Genomic DNA, 16,278 nt, shown 5'->3' on the forward strand with positions numbered 1-16,278 from the left:
AGTGGTAATGTGCTCCCCTCCCATCCAGCGGGCCTGGGTTTGATTCCCGGCTGGTTTGGAGGTTTTCTCCACTCATGGGCTGGGTGTTGCGTTGTCCTCATCATCATTTCACCCTCATCACCGGCAGTCAAGTCGCCCAATGTTGCGTCGACTGAAATAAGACTCGCACTCGGTGGCTGAACTTCCTCGGATGGCCAACAATGCCATACAATAATTTCATTTAGCAACTCTGCAGCAATTGTTGCACAGCCTTTTATATTGGTATGAAAACCAACTAGCTGTCACCCAGGATGAACGGCCACCACCAAACTATGGCCAGGAGCAAAGTACACCACCATGTGGCACAACATGCAGCCAAACATAACACAACACTATTAATTTCAATGGCTGCTTCACTACCAAAGCCATCTGGATCCTTCCCTCCACCAATAGCTTTTCTGAACTGCACAGATGGGAGTTATCCTTGCAACACATTCTCCGCTCCCATAATTGTCCCGGCCTCAACCTATGCCTAACATACTGTCTCCACACCCTCCACCCAACAGTTTCCACCTTCCCCATTTTCACCTCCCACCATGTTTATTTGCAGCCCTCAGCAAATTCACCCATCCATCTTTCCCCACTTATCTCCTTTTTTCCACACCTTCCTATGCCACAGCCTCCTGAGGCTGTGCCTGTTGGTAGTCTAGTCCCTGCACACTCCACCAGACAGCGTTCATCTCTCTCCCCACTTGTACACAACTATTTCTTCCCCTTCCACTTGCCCTTCCCCACCCCCTCCAGATTGCTGCTTGCATTACAACCCAAGATGCTGGAGTTGGCAGTCATGTGTGCATGGAATGTGCTTGCTAGTGTATGTGTCTGTGTGTGGATGGTGGGCGTATGTGTTTCTCTTTTACTGAATAAGACTTTATGTGAGTGTCTTAATTGTGACTGTTTGCAACTTGACATGTCTTCTTTAAGGCAAGTAGCATTCTATCTTTTCCTACATTGTTGTTGCCAAAATTGCAAGTTTTTTGAAGGAATCTCTGTAGGTAGTTCTCTAATTAACAACTGATACAATTCTTAAAACATGATCCTGTAACCCATTACACTGCTATGGTTGAATGACACTAAATTAAACTGGTGTTAAATAGAACACACACCAAGAGCATAAGCTTAAATAAGAGCTAGGTTAAGGTGAAGAAAATAAGGCAACCCTTTCCCAAGATTTTGTTTGTCATTTTTTGTTCATGTATGTGTTGCTGACATTAAATACATACAATCAAATAAAAATAAAAATACTTTAATGTTTATTTTGGAGAGCCTTTCCATGAAGATGCTAAGTGAAGGCAAACAATTTTTCAACAGTGCTTGGAGATTCACAGTCAGCAAAGAAAAGAGTAGGTTTTTAGCAACAGTCCTGCATGTAGCTTAATTTTTAATACTGTGTTGTTTTGTTAAACAAGTCTTCTACCCTTAATCTCATTTTTGTACAAGGAAATTTTACTTTAAAATACACCACACGACAAAGCTGTATCAGTGTTTAACAGTATAAACCATTGAGATACCCTTTTTTTGATATGGAGGGATTAGAAAAATAACACAAACTACATTAGTATTTGTTTTACATAAAAACAATTTATTTAATACAACAGTCCTCAGGTAATAATCAAATAGCAGTAAAAAATTCTCAATCAATCACTGTCATCATCATTTCTGCAACGATTAAGTGGTCTTCTACTTTCCTCATCAGATCCATAAATAACATCCTCATCAGAGTCATTTATCATGGAAAATGCTGGATTATCTTTGGTAATGGGAGATTCTGCAATGAAAAAAACATCTCATTAGACAAACATATTGCACTGTTCAAATTAGCTACACTTCAAGGATGTTTTATGGTTACATAATTACCAAATATTGTTCCTTTTGAAGGAGAATACACATATGCCATTGTATACAAATAGAAATTGAGGAGGCCATAAAATGACATAAATTCTGCAGAATTCTTGTAGTTGGTAGATAATTCTGCGACAAAATTATCTTCCAGTATACCTACTCCAAATCTAAGTACAGTTATTGTAAGACTTACTGCCAAGACAATAAGCATCAACAATGTCAAAAATTTGAGCCGCATATCTGGAACAAAAACAGAGGAACAGTGACACACCTTATGACAGCTAGCAAAAGCAAACTGGTAAAGGTTGCATGAAACAATTATAAAATAGTAAATGGTGAAATGTAGTGTAATCTACAAAGGTGCATTGTTTGAAGTATCTCCACTACCATGTGAATTAATTAAGAACAGAAGACATTCCTGAATAATTGGAATTATATAAGGTATTAAATACATATAGATTTTTATTGTTTTACAAATAACCAATTTTTTTTAAGGTTTCGTGTTTCACAGATCTTTTTTGCAGGTTTCCATACTTGTGACTACTTTACTGTTGTTACAAGATAGGCCTTACTGTTTCCTTATTCTGCTGATGAAGTGTAGTGTCCAACAAAGGACTCTCATTATAAATGTAGACAACATGAAAATAAAGACAGATAGAAGAATGCAACAAATGGTGTGTTTAATGTAAAAGCTTTAAGAATTTTATACAGCAGTTTCAAAATAGTAGTTACAAAATCTACCAACAGATGGCACTATAATCACAACATGTAGCGTAGCGACTATAAATTGCACTCCAAGGCCCAGAGCAATGTATTCCACCTTTCAAACATGAAAAGATATAAGGGTACCGAAGGAACTAGTTGAAATCATGTTGGGGGTATCAAGCAAAATTTGTGACTGGATTGAGGATTTTTGGTAGGGAGAACACAGAAAGTTATCTGGGATGGAGAGTCATCATCAGATGTGGAAGTAACTTCAGGTGGGTCACAGGGAAGTGTGTTGGGGCCATTGCTATTCATGTTGTATATTAATGACATTCCAGATAATATTAACAGTCACCTCACACATTTGCAGATGATGCAGTTATTTATAATGAAGCATTGTTTGAAAAATGCGGTACAGATAACTGTCAGATTGTGATATGGTTTCAAAATGATGCAAAGACTGCCAATTTACTTCGAATGTCCAAAACTTTAAAATTATGCATTTCACAAAATGAAGGAGGGGGGGCAGGGGGGGAGGGAATAACACATAGCATCCCTCGATAATAATATCAAAGAGTCATAACTGGAAGCAACCAGTCCATACAAATACCTGTAGGGATATGAAATGGAACAGTCAGTTGGAGGTTAAGCAGGTGGCAGGTTGTGGTTAACTGGTAGAATACTAGAAAAATGTAATCAGTCTACAAAGGACACTGCAGACCAAACATTAATATGACTCATCCTACGATAATGCTCTAGTGTGTGGGACCTGTACCAAATAGGACTAACAAGGGATAATGAATGGATAAAAGAAGGGCAGCAAATATGGTCACAAGTTTGTTCGACCCACAGGAGAGTGACACGAAGAAAGAACTGGATAGGCAGACACTTGAAGACAAATGAAAATTATTCCACGAAGACAGAAAATTTTTAGAACCAACCTAAGTGTTGAACCTAAGAATATATTACAACCCTGTACTTAACACTCCCACAGGAATCACAAAGACAAGATTAGACTAATTACAGGGTGTGCACAGTCATTAAAGTGATCATTGTTCTTACACCTCATATGGAAATGGATCGGGAAAAAGCCATAATAACAATGGAAATTTAACCTCTGTCATGCACTTCACAGTGGTTTGCAGAGTATAGATGTAGATGTAGAAGTATTCCATTGAATAACAAAGAGTTTATGGTACTGCAATATCACAGGTTAGAACAAAGTATTGCAGCAATAAGGTATAGTTTTCAAACATGATTAAGTTCCAAAAGGATGAGAAAACCATTCGTAAGTTCGTCAACAAAACCAAACACACAGTGTGGCCGCCCCATATAACTGTAGTTATTTCTGAAAATGTCATCATACTTTCTGAACTTATTTAGCAACTTCTGAGAATATCCATCTGAAGGATTACAGTTTGAAGTGCTCCAGCAAGCTTTCAATACTGAGAAACAGTCTACACGTTTCCATTCAAAATCCACAAAGTTACCGGGTCATTTGTTGCTGTGTGGCAAATGCCTGTCCCTGCAAACCAGACTCATATACAGGGTGATTGATTGATGAAAGAATACGGAACAAATGAGGTCTAATGAACTTATGTCTGGAAACACATGTTTTCCACGCTACAGACCATCTATTCAATCCTACATTGTTACAGAGACTGTGGCCTTATATGCACTATACGATGCAGCCACGGTTACAGTATGTGTTGAAAATGGTTTTCACATGCCTCAAGGCATGCACGTGTACACCGTAGCATGTTCTTATCTCACATGTTCACTCCGCCAGGTTGCATCCGAACAATGTCAAAGACAGCATGAATACACTGCTCCAGTGTCTCCACATCTGGAATGGGCTCTTTATACGTGATACTTTCGAGATGGCCCCATAACCAGAAACTGAATGGGCTGAGACCCGGTGAACGAGCAGGCCATGCAACTGGAACCCCTCATCTGGTCCATTGACTAGGGAAGACACTATCGAGATGTGTCAGGACATTGATGGCAAAGTGGGCTAAACCTTTCGAATCATCAATGGCACTTCTTCCAGCAGGGGAGGCAAAGTCACCCGCAAGAAACACCAATAGTTCCGGCATTTTAGACGATGTGGAAGGAAGACGTCCCAAAATACGGTTGCCAATTATCCTGGTCTACAGATTCCAGTCGCATCAATGTTGATGATTCACTACCACCATACTATGGGGGTTCTTCATACTATCCCACTGATAATTGTTATGAATGTTGAAAGATACCACTCTGCATAAAGGTGGTCTCACCCATGAATAGGATGTATGACACAAATCCCAGTATTGAGGTTGCCTGGCAAAGAAACAGTGACAAAACTGCTCGTGATGTGGAAAGTCTGTCACTTGTAAGACCTGCACACACTGTATATGATAAGGGCAGTAACAATTGTCATGGAGAATGTTCCACATGGTCATCTGGCTTACCCCACACTGGCAGCCCGACTGCCTGTTACTGACATGGCAGTCGCATTCCACAGTCTTAATCACATTTTCCTCCAAGCCTTGTGTCTGAACATTATGGGTATGTCTTTCACGATTTCCTGCTTTCGGAAATGACCCTGTCTCAGACAAACAGCAAAACCCTGTTGCAAACATTTAATGCTGGGGTTGCTGGCAGGGACAGGTCTCCTGATACAACCTTGCTGTCCGCTGCCCATTGCCATTTGCCTTTCTGTAAGCAAACACTTTGTCAGCAAGCTCTAGATTTGAATACAGAATATAGTGTACAATGCCGTAGCACAACCACCACCGGGTGAGTCAGCAAGAGAAGTGCATTGGACACAATGTTGCCAATTAATATGGGAGGAGAGTAAGTTTGGGCATGATGTATGAGGAATAGTACCATCATCTAGGAGGAAACCATGGATACTGTAACTGTGGCTGCATGGTACAGTGCCCATTAGATATCAGTCTCTGTAGCAAAGTATGATTGAATAAACGGTCTCTAGCATGAAAACCAAGCATTTCCGGACATAAATATCTTGAAAGGTACATTACACATTATAGTTATATTACTTTAATTTGTAATTTAAAAAGGAATCAAAGCATAATCTATGACATAATTGTTATTACTAAACTTTTGGCGTGAAATTGGTGAACGAGGTGTGTGAGAAAAGTAATAAGACTGATTTCTTATCTATCAAATCTTTTATTTTTTTCAAACAACAATCTTGTCCCTTTCAGCAGCTACATACTTGCAGATTCACTGGTCTTGCCTTGGTATCAGTGCTGAAAGGCTTCAATTGGTAGGGCCTTAATAACAAGTCAGTCACATTCTTTTGAATGTTCTCCAGAACCCCAAAATGAGATCCTTTTAAGACGCTTCTCAATTTTAGGAAAAGAAAAAACACGGGCATTTATATCAGATGAATGGGAGGGGGGGGGGGGGGGGGGGGCTGTGGAACAACAGGAATGCCGTTCAAACAAATTTCGGGCTTGCAGCCGGTCGTCATTCAATACTTCGTACGATATTTCAACTGGGCACCTGCCAGTCATCTTCAGGTGAGCCGGCGCAGACTGGCAAAAACATCCTCCATTCCGCAATATATAGCGTACTGTAACTATTCTGTGCATGCGTCAAAAAAATATTTTGAACAGACTGACGGTGTCGCCATGGGTAGCCCCCTGTCTCCTTTGGTGGCCAACTTTTTTATGGAGTATTTTGAAGAGAGAGCACTTGAATCAGCTGCCCTGAAGCCAACAGTTTTTTGGCAGTATGTGGATGACACTTTCATAGTGTGGCCTCATGGAGAAGATAAATTAATGGAGTTTCTACATCACCTCAACTCCATTCATAGCAACATCCTGTTCACCATGGAAATAGAGAAAGATGGTTGTTTGCCTTTCTTGGATGTCCTGGTTCGAAGGAAGAATGATGGTTCTCTACGGCATTCAGTTTACCGGAAACACACTCATACTGATTTGTACCTGCAAGCATCGAGTTGCCATCACCCATCACAAACCATGAGTTTGCTTAAAACACTTGTTCATAGAGCTCATACTGTCTCAGATCTAGACAGCTTACCTCAAGAACTCGCCCATCTAAAGACAGTATTCAGCGAAAATGGGTATTCCATCCGGCAGATTAACAGGGCACTAACAGTTAAAACTAAGAAGCAGGAAGAGAATAAAGAGGAGAACATGCCAGAACAATCTTTAGCTTTTCTTCCTTTTGTTGGCAACACTTCGTTCAAAATAGCAAGAATCCTCCGAAAATTTCAGGTAAAAGAGGTTTTCCGCCCTCCATCGAAGATTGCGGACCTTGTGGGATAAGTTAAGGACAATCTGTTACTACGAAAGGCCAGAATTTACAAGATACCGTGCCAATGTGGTATGGCTTACATAGGTCAAACCACACACACCGTGAAAGAACACTGCAGTGAACATCAACGTTACACCCGCCTTTTGCAGCCAAGCAAGTCCACTATTGCTGAACATTGTATTTCTATTGGACATTCAATGGAGTATGAGAAAACAATGATTTTTTCCACAGCAACGTCTTGCTGGGACTCCATTATTAAAGAATCCGTAGAAATACGACTGGTGGAAAATCTGTTAAACCATGACAGCAGCTACCAGCTGGACAGTGCATGGAATCCCATCATCTCCACGATTTGCTCAAATCGAAGACGACAGAGTGCGTCAATGGCCGTGGCAAACAGCAACGCAGAGGGCGACCGAGTTCCGCTATTCCACCGGTGAGGGCGCTGCTGGCGGGCAGTGTGGTTCAACTATCAAGTTTTCGACGCATGCGCAGAATAGTTACAGCATGCTATATACTGCGGAACGGAGGACGTTCTCGCCAGTCTGCGACGGCTCACCTGAAGATGACTGGCAGGTGCCCAGCTGAAATATCGTGTGAAGTATTGAACGACGACCGGCTCCAAGACCGAAATTTGTTTGAACAGTCAATTCGCCGGGAAAATTTTAAAATTCACAACAGGAATGCCCTTTGAGGTCAAAAATTCTATGATGGAAGTGTCTTGTGACATGGAATGTTGTCATGATGCAGCACCCACTTGTCTGCATGTGCAGTCTCATTCGATCCACCCTTTTCCTGAATCTTTCAAGGACATCTTTGTAAAATGCTTGGTTGACAGTTTCTCAGACTAAGCATCTGGAAGAGATGAACAGACCAATCTACACAAGTAGAACAACACTGCACTGCCAGATTGTTTGCACTGTTGTTAGTCAGTTCCATTAATTTTCTTACATACCTTGCATATTTGCAAAAATCAGAACCAGAAACCTAGAACCCGATATTTATGAATTTTGTACGTGAAGATGTATTCATTCATTGCATTCCATTGACACCCAGTAACTCAATTATGGCCTTTGATTTAAGGCTATTGCAGTTTCCCACATGGCTTGCATCCACTCTGAGACTCAACAAGACTCAGGGCCAATCACTTAGTGTGGCAGATATTAAACATCCTGGGCAATGTCGGGCACTGCTGCTAGTAATTAATAATGAAGGATCTGATGTTGGCTCACGCTCGCAGATGACACACGCTTCCACCTGAATGATAGTGAAGAAGCAAAACTGGTGTTTTGTGTGAAGAGTTTCTGTTTGGGGTGTGGGATACAGCAGAGGCATTATTGGCCCTAAGTGGAAATTTTTGAACAATTTGTTGCCACACAGGAACTGTTGGGAAGACCGACCAGGTATCGAGTGGTCCTTGGAAGACGGGGGATTACTACCATGGATTAAGCTAAATTCAATGGCACAGGTGTGGACTGGCTTCCATGTTCACCCAATCTGACTCCTTGTGACTACTTTTTTGGGGTACATCGAAAGACACTGCCTACCAGAACTATCCCACTGCACTGGACAAATTAACTAACAATCTGTGTGACAGCTGAATCCCTTTCCATTGACACACTACAAGATGTGATGCCAAATTTCGTTGTTTGTTTGCGTCACCTCCTTACTGCAAGCAGTGGACATTTTGAAAAGATTGTGATTTGAATGGAAAGACTGCTTGCAGAGGATGAATTCATTTATGTATGCCAAGCTGTACATCGCAACAGCCCCATGTTACCAAATTTTGTGACTACTATTTCAAAACTTCTGTATAAAATTCTGAGAGAAAAAAATTTTAGAACCCCAAGAAGAACAATGTGGATTCACGGCTGGGAGATCATGTGTAGACCATATTTTCACATAATGACAGATTTTGGAGAAACTTAGGGAAAAATCAAAAAATATAGGATTAATTTTCATAGATCTAGAAAAAGCGTATGATACTGTTCCAAGAAAATTACTTTGGAGAGCACTACATATGGCAAACATAAACCCTTCCTTGATTAAAATAATACAACAGATGTATAAAGATAACATTTGCCAAGTGAAACTTGGTAATAAACTATCACAGAAATTTAGAACAAGCAAAGGCCTTTTACAGGGCTGTCCCATGTCACCATCATTATTTAAAATCTATATAGATATTAGCCGTAGAACATGGTCTCGTAAATGTAATAGTATGGGATTAGAAATAAGAGATGGAGTTTACCTACATCATTTATTATTTGCTGATGATTAAGCAGTCGTAGCACAAGATGGGGAGGATGCTAACTATATGTGCAATCAACTAGCAGTAGCATACAAAACTTGGGGTTTGAAGATTAATTACCAAAAAACAGAATACTTGACTAATGATTCAGATGAGCTATACATTGAAGGAAAGAAAATCAAAAAGATAAACACTTTCTGTTATTTGGGATCCATTTTAGAAATCGAGGGAAAATCAGAGTCAGAAATCAATAAAATAATTAGTAGCGGACGGAGGGTCATTGGGATGCTTAACTCAGTCTTATGGAGCAGGAATGTAATGAGCAGAACTAAAAAATTAATATACAAATCCGTATTAGAGAGTGTGGTTCTGTATGGAACGGAGACCTGGACAATTAACATGAAGCACATTAAAAAATTACAAGCTCTAGAGATGGACTTCTGGAGAAGATCGGCAAGAATCTCCAGGAAAGAAAAGATAAGGAACACCGAAGTAATAAGGAGAATGGAAATAAAAGAAAGAATATATGACGTAATGGATGGGAAGAAATTACAGTGGTACGGGCATGTACGATGAATGGAGAAAACCAGAATACCAAAACTGATACTGGAGTGGGAACCGGAGGGGAGAAGAAGAAGAAGAGGATGACCTATGACAACCCTGCTCCAAAATGTACAGCACATAATGAGGAGAATGGGCGCAGAGGAAGAGGACACACAAGATGGAAACACCTGGAGAAATATTTTGAGATTATAGTTTAAGAACGTTTATTGTTTGTATTGTAATTACCAAGTAAATTATTATGTTGGAGATAAGCCTCTGTAATGGGGAAAAGCTCAAAATAATAATAAAATAAAATTCTTAGACCTTCCACAATAAACATGGCCATTTACATTCTTCTAGCAGTCTTTGTATTCACGTTATTTAATTTTAAAATCAGGGAGTCCGTTGTTATAGTATCTTGGGTTAGTAAACAGGAATTAATGAAACTGGAGGAACGACTTAAGTTACAAGAAACAACTTACCAAAATAAGGCATGGCACGAAGTTCACTGTATGCCCTCAATATGAGGCACACCAGGTACAGTAAATAGACACCACATGCTATGAAGAAAAAAACCTTGAAACCCTGAAACAAAAATTAAAATAGCTGAGCAGAAGTAGGACGATTTTGAATTATTTGACTGACATAAGCCTAACTACTTAAAACTAATGATCAATAACACAAAAAGTGTGTGAATAATGTTGTCTTGGGATTAAAACAATAGAAATGATCCTAGCTTGTTACTAAAGAGGTCTACACTTTCTGCATTGAGAAATGATATTGTTTTAATCATGTCCAAAAGAACAGATACCATCGGTGACCATGGAGCTCGTTAGAATGACATTACAATGAAATGAATACCCCTAGCTGCATACAGGCATTGATATAAGTCAACGGGGACAGTTGAAAATGTGTGCCCCCACCGAGACTCGAACCCAGGATCTCCTGCTTACATGGCAAACGCTCTATCCATCTGACCCACCGAGGACACAGAGGATAGTATGACTGCAGGGACTTATCTCTGGCACGCCTCCTGTGAGACTTGAAAAGATTGTGAGTTGAATGGAAAGACTGCTTGCAGAAGATGAATTCATTTATGTATGCCAAGCTGTACATCGCAACAGCCCCATGTTACCAAATTTTGTGACTACTACTTTAAAACTTCACGGACATGTCCGTGTTTGGAATGTAGGTCTCACAGGAGGCAGACATTTAGTATTTGCTGATAATCAGGTCATCACAGGTGGAGCCAACAGATGGGTTTTGGGAAAGATGGAGAAGGAAATTTATCATGTCCTTTTCTGAATAATGAATGTGACATTTGCCTTACAACAATTAAGAAAAGAATGGAAAAGCTAATTCTGGATGGCCAGACAGGGAAATGAATACCAGTGCCCCACATGTGGGGTCAATGCTTTAACCAGTGTACCATTTCAATCGGCTGCTTGTTTCAGAAGTTTTCATAAATGTTTTCTCAGCTGTCGAGCAAGAATTTCAAGTCCTATAAGTAAGACATTGCAAGAATCACCAGCTCCAAAAATCATCAGGGCACAAATAATAATAGGTTGGAAAATAAATGAAATACTGATGCTGTAAGACAATGAGGTTGTGAGGGATACAGTGATACACCAGGACAGTTCACTGCTGCATAAAGAATTTAAGTTTCTCTTTTCCTTTTCTTAACAGACTCTCTACAAGATAATGATCAGACAAACTTCTATGTATAATGGAAAATCACAGAAGCATCAAAATAAGGTAAGCAATATTGGTAAGGAAACCCTTCAGTTAAAGGTTCTAACCTAAGATATTTGCTGGCAGCCAAAACAAGGTTGCTGATGTTCTGGAAACAATTAGGAAACTGTTACTCAAATTCACATTGGACACACATCTCCAACAAAAAACAAAAAGGCCATGTTCTGATATATGCAGGAGGTTTTCTCTTACAAATATAGTATACTCATTAAATTTGTTTGTATGGATGCAAATACATGCCAATTAAAAAACTGTTCATAATTCATATCATTGCTGATAGTATTATAACTGTGGCATTAAAATTTACATAATCCCAAACAAGTTATTTGGGCTGTTTAATGAAAGGCTTCATTAGTGAAAGCTACATGGGTGTGAAACTGATGTCCACTCCCACACATTACTGCAGTAATTATCAGCTAAACATGGTAGGAGGTCAAAAGTGAGCTGAATTTGTGGCACGGAAGGGGTACAGCTGCAGTATGTGCAGTACATTCAGAATTGGACTGTTGGTCAACTATTTTACTTTTGGACTTTTTGTACACATTTTATAGCATTGATGGACTTGTCTGGAGTCAACATAAATTGCCTCATTTGGAGATACTGGGACATTGAAGCCTTCAACTATTACAGAAATAATGTCAGAGAGCAACTCATATGGTTTTTGTTCCAATCGTTAGATGGAATCACAATGATGTGGCATGGTACTATGCACCTGTGTTCAGTTTTGACACAGGATGAGCTTACAACAATGTGTTCTCATTATATCCACTTTCAAAGACTGTGCTGTTTCCTGAAGAAATTTCATAAGTAGCTCCAGTGAAAGTAGCACTGAGGGTGTGCCAAAGAAGAGATGCTTCAAAAAAGTGATGCATTATTTTTTCATTAAATGCCATTTCTTTCTTCCCTATGGTTGAGATTTAGCTATAATAAAGAAAAAAATCAAGAAACATGACCATTTGTACGTTCCAGAACAGTATGTAGCCATACTCAAATATCCATGTCGTAATTTGAATCCCGATAATTTGGATTTTGATAACTTGTAGAAAGTCCTTAAGCCTCAAATCACTCCGAAAGACTATTGTAGCCCAACAGAAAGTTAAATTTTTACCTAGTAAATAGATGGACTTTCAATATGATTCACAATGGAGGAAACTTGAAACTGTCAACAAATTTACTGATGATTTCATGTAGCTTCCCAGCTCTCAACGTGCCCTTCTGGGGCTCTTCAGTATTAATATATTGGATGTTTCAGAAAGTATAGTAAATATTTTAGGTGGTAGCGTAGATTAGTTCAAATAAAAATTCTAAGCTGGAAAAACATATCCGTCTTTTGCATGAAAGAAACCTCTTCCAATAATGATAGAAGCCCATTCTCACGAAATTTCAAATAATGGGGTAAAAATCAAACCATGGAAAACCCAGGATGGAATGCAACAATATTAGAGAAGGAAAGTTGTTGCTCACCATATAGCAGAGATCCTGTTCGCAAAAAGTGTCACACAATTATAGCTTTTGGTCATTAAGGCCTTTGTCAGTAACAGACAGACACACACACACACACACACACACACACACACACACAAACACAACTTGCACACATGTCTGCAGTCTCAGACAACTGAAACCACACTACGAGCAGCAGCAGCAGTGCACGATGGTAGTGGCAACTGGATGGGGGTAAGGAGGAGGCTGGAGCAGGGAGGGATACTATGGCGGGGGTGGCGGACAGTAACTCAATACCATCTGGGACTGGAGCAGCTGAATTACATTCTCTGCCAGGGTTTCGATTACCTCTCATCGTGCCCTGAAATGAGAAACGTCCTGCCCACTATCCTTCCCACCCTCCCTACAGTGGTATTCCGCCGTCCACCGAGCCTACAAAATATACTTGTCCACCCTTATACAACCTCTGTTCTCAAGCCCTTACATCATGGCTCATACCCCTGTAATAGACCTAGATGCAAGACCTGTCCCATACATCCTCCTACCTCCACCTACTCCAGTCCGGTCACTAACATCACCTATCCCATCAAAGGCAGGGCTACCTGTGAAACCAGTCATGTGATTTACAAGCTAAGCTGCAACCACTGTGCTGCATTCTATGTACGCATGACAAACTGTGGCCAAAGTGGCCCACCCTGTTGCTGAACATGCTGCCAAACATGATATCCCTCATCTCAATGACGGCCTCACAACCTGTGTCATATGGATCCTTCCCACCAACACTAGCTTTTCTGAACTGCACAGATGGGAACTTTCCCTGCAATACATCCTATGTTTCCATAACCCTCCTGGCTTCAACCTTCGTTAGTCACTGTCCTCACCCATCCAACCTCTTCTCTGTTCCCATTCCAGCACTACACAGCTATCATTTCACTGCCACAGCCAGTCTTTTCATTTGTTTTTATTTCTCTCCTTTTCGCTACTTATTCCCCCCCCCCCCCCCTCCCCACTTTCTTTCCTGCCCTTCATCTAAACTGCAGCATTTCACTGTCCGCCACCCCCACGATGCTATCCCTCCCTCTCCCCGCCCCAGCCTCCTCCTTACCCCCACCCAGTCACCACTCCCATCATGCACTGCTGCTGCTGCTCGCAGTGTGGTTTCAGTTGTCTGAGACTGCAGACGTGTGTGCAAGTTGCGTGCGTGTGTGTGTGTGTGTGTGTGTGTGTGTGTGTGTGTGTGTGTGTCAATGGCTGACAAAGGCCTTAATGGCCAAAAGCTATAATTGTGTGAATCTCTTGCCTATCGCAACTCAGCATCTCCACTATATGGTGAGTAGCAACTTTCCTTCTCTAATATTGTTAAATAATGGGGTAGCAACACAACTGTCTAGCATACCACACCATACATTCACAAAGGATTCTTGAAAATGTTTCTCCTCAAAACACAGTGGGTTTTTGGTGGTCCACCAGTATTAGTTACAAGTGTTACAGTTTCTTTCACAAATGAGTGATGCATCACTAATAAAGGATATTAATGGAATTCTGCAGCGATTTGCAACTAACCAATGACAAAATTTCAGTTGCCTACCTTCATCTCCTCCTCGGAGGTGTTGAATCCACTGTAAATAATAAGGATACAGGATGCCCACATGCAATGTCTGTCCATACTCTTGTATGTACAGGGTGTTTCAAAAATGACCGGTATATTTGAAACGGCAATAAAAACTAAATGAGCAGCGATAGAAATACACCGTTTGTTGCAATATGCTTGGGACAACAGTACATTTTCAGGCAGACAAACTTTCGAAATTACAGTAGTTACAATTTTCAACAACAGATGGCGCTGTGGTCTGGGAAACCCTATAGTACGATATTTTCCACATATCCACCATGCGTAGCAATAATATGGCGTAGTCTCTGAATGAAATTACCCGAAACCTTTGACAACGTGTCTGGTGGAATGGCTTCACATGCAGGTGAGATGTACTGCTTCAGCTGTTCAATTGTTTCTGGATTCTGGCGGTACACCTGGTCTTTCAAGTGTCCCCACAGAAAGAAGTCACAGGGGTTCATGTCTGGCGAATAGGGAGGCCAATCCACGCCGCCTCCTGTATGTTTCGGATAGCCCAAAGCAGTCACACGATCATCGAAATATTCATTAATTAAAGACGTCGGCCGCGCGATGTGGCCGGGCACCATCTTGCATAAACCACGAGGTGTTCGCAGTGTCGTCTAAGGCAGTTTGTACCGCCACAAATTCACGAAGAATGTCCAGATAGCATGATGCAGTAATCGTTTCGGATCTGAAAAATGGGCCAATGATTCCTTTGGAAGAAATGGCGGCCCAGACCAGTACTTTTCGAGGATGCAGGGACGATGGGACTGCAACATGGGGCTTTTCGGTTCCCCATATGCGCCAGTTCTGTTTATTGACGAAGCCGTCCAGGTAAAAATAAGCTTCGTCAGTAAACCAAATGCTGCCCATATGCATATCGCCGTCATCAATCCTGTGCACTATATCGTTAGCGAATGTCTCTCGTGCAGCAATGGTAGCGGCACTGAGGGGTTGCCGCGTTTGAATTTTGTATGGATAGAGGTGTAAACTCTGGCGCATGAGACGATACGTGGACGTTGGCGTCATTTGGACCGCAGCTGCAACACGGCGAACGGAAACCCGAGGCCGCTGTTGGGTCACCTGCTGCACTAGCTGCGCGTTGCCCTCTGTGGTTGCCGTACGCGGTCGCCCTACCTTTCCAGCACATTCATCCGTCACGTTCCCAGTCCGTTGAAATTTTTCAAACAGATCCTTTATTGTATCGCTTTTCGGTCCTTTGGTTACATTAAACCTCTGTTGAAAACTTCGTCTTGTTGCAACAACACTGTGTTCTAGGCGGTGGAATTCCAACACCAGAAAAATCCTCTGTTCTAAGGAATAAACCATGTTGTCTACAGCACACTTGCACGTTGTGAACAGCACACGCTTACAGCAGAAAGACGACGTACAGAATGGCGCACCCACAGACTGCGTTGTCTTCTATATCTTTCACATCACTTGCAGCGCCATCTGTTGTTGAAAATTGTAACTACTGTAATTTCGAAAGTTTGTCCGCCTGAAAATGTACTGTTGTCCCAAGCATATTGCAACAAACGGTGTATTTCTATCGCTGCTCGTTTAGTTTTTATTGCCGTTTCAAATATACTGGTCATTTTTGAAACACCCTGTATGATAATAATGGAAATACTTGGATGGAGCAATACATACAACAAAGGAAAGGCAACCACCCACCTATTGCAGACTAATGCATGAAGCACAAAAACATGTAACAGAAAACAAAATTCACACCAATTTACACTTATTCACACACACACAATTACACAGACACTGAAATGAACACTACCTGGCCACAGAAAGACTG

The 16,278-nt window shown here is 41.0% G+C and overlaps 1 protein-coding gene across 1 annotated transcript in view; it reads right to left on the reverse strand.

Annotated features, from left to right (window-relative positions):
- Nucleotides 1-1,639: 1,639 nt before the first annotated feature.
- LOC126456948 (transmembrane protein 181) overlaps nt 1,640-16,278 on the reverse strand; it is a 228,532-nt gene continuing 213,893 nt past the window's right edge. The window contains exons 11-13 of the mRNA XM_050092884.1: nt 10,150-10,252; nt 1,897-2,121; nt 1,640-1,807 (exon numbers count right to left, since the gene is read on the reverse strand). Coding sequence (XP_049948841.1) covers nt 1,677-1,807; nt 1,897-2,121; nt 10,150-10,252 — 459 coding nt within the window. The 3' untranslated portion in view covers nt 1,640-1,676. The remainder of the gene's footprint in view (nt 1,808-1,896; nt 2,122-10,149; nt 10,253-16,278) is intronic.

This window comes from Schistocerca serialis, chromosome 2, assembly GCF_023864345.2.
Source record: "Schistocerca serialis cubense isolate TAMUIC-IGC-003099 chromosome 2, iqSchSeri2.2, whole genome shotgun sequence".
NCBI lineage: Eukaryota > Metazoa > Arthropoda > Insecta > Orthoptera > Acrididae > Schistocerca > Schistocerca serialis.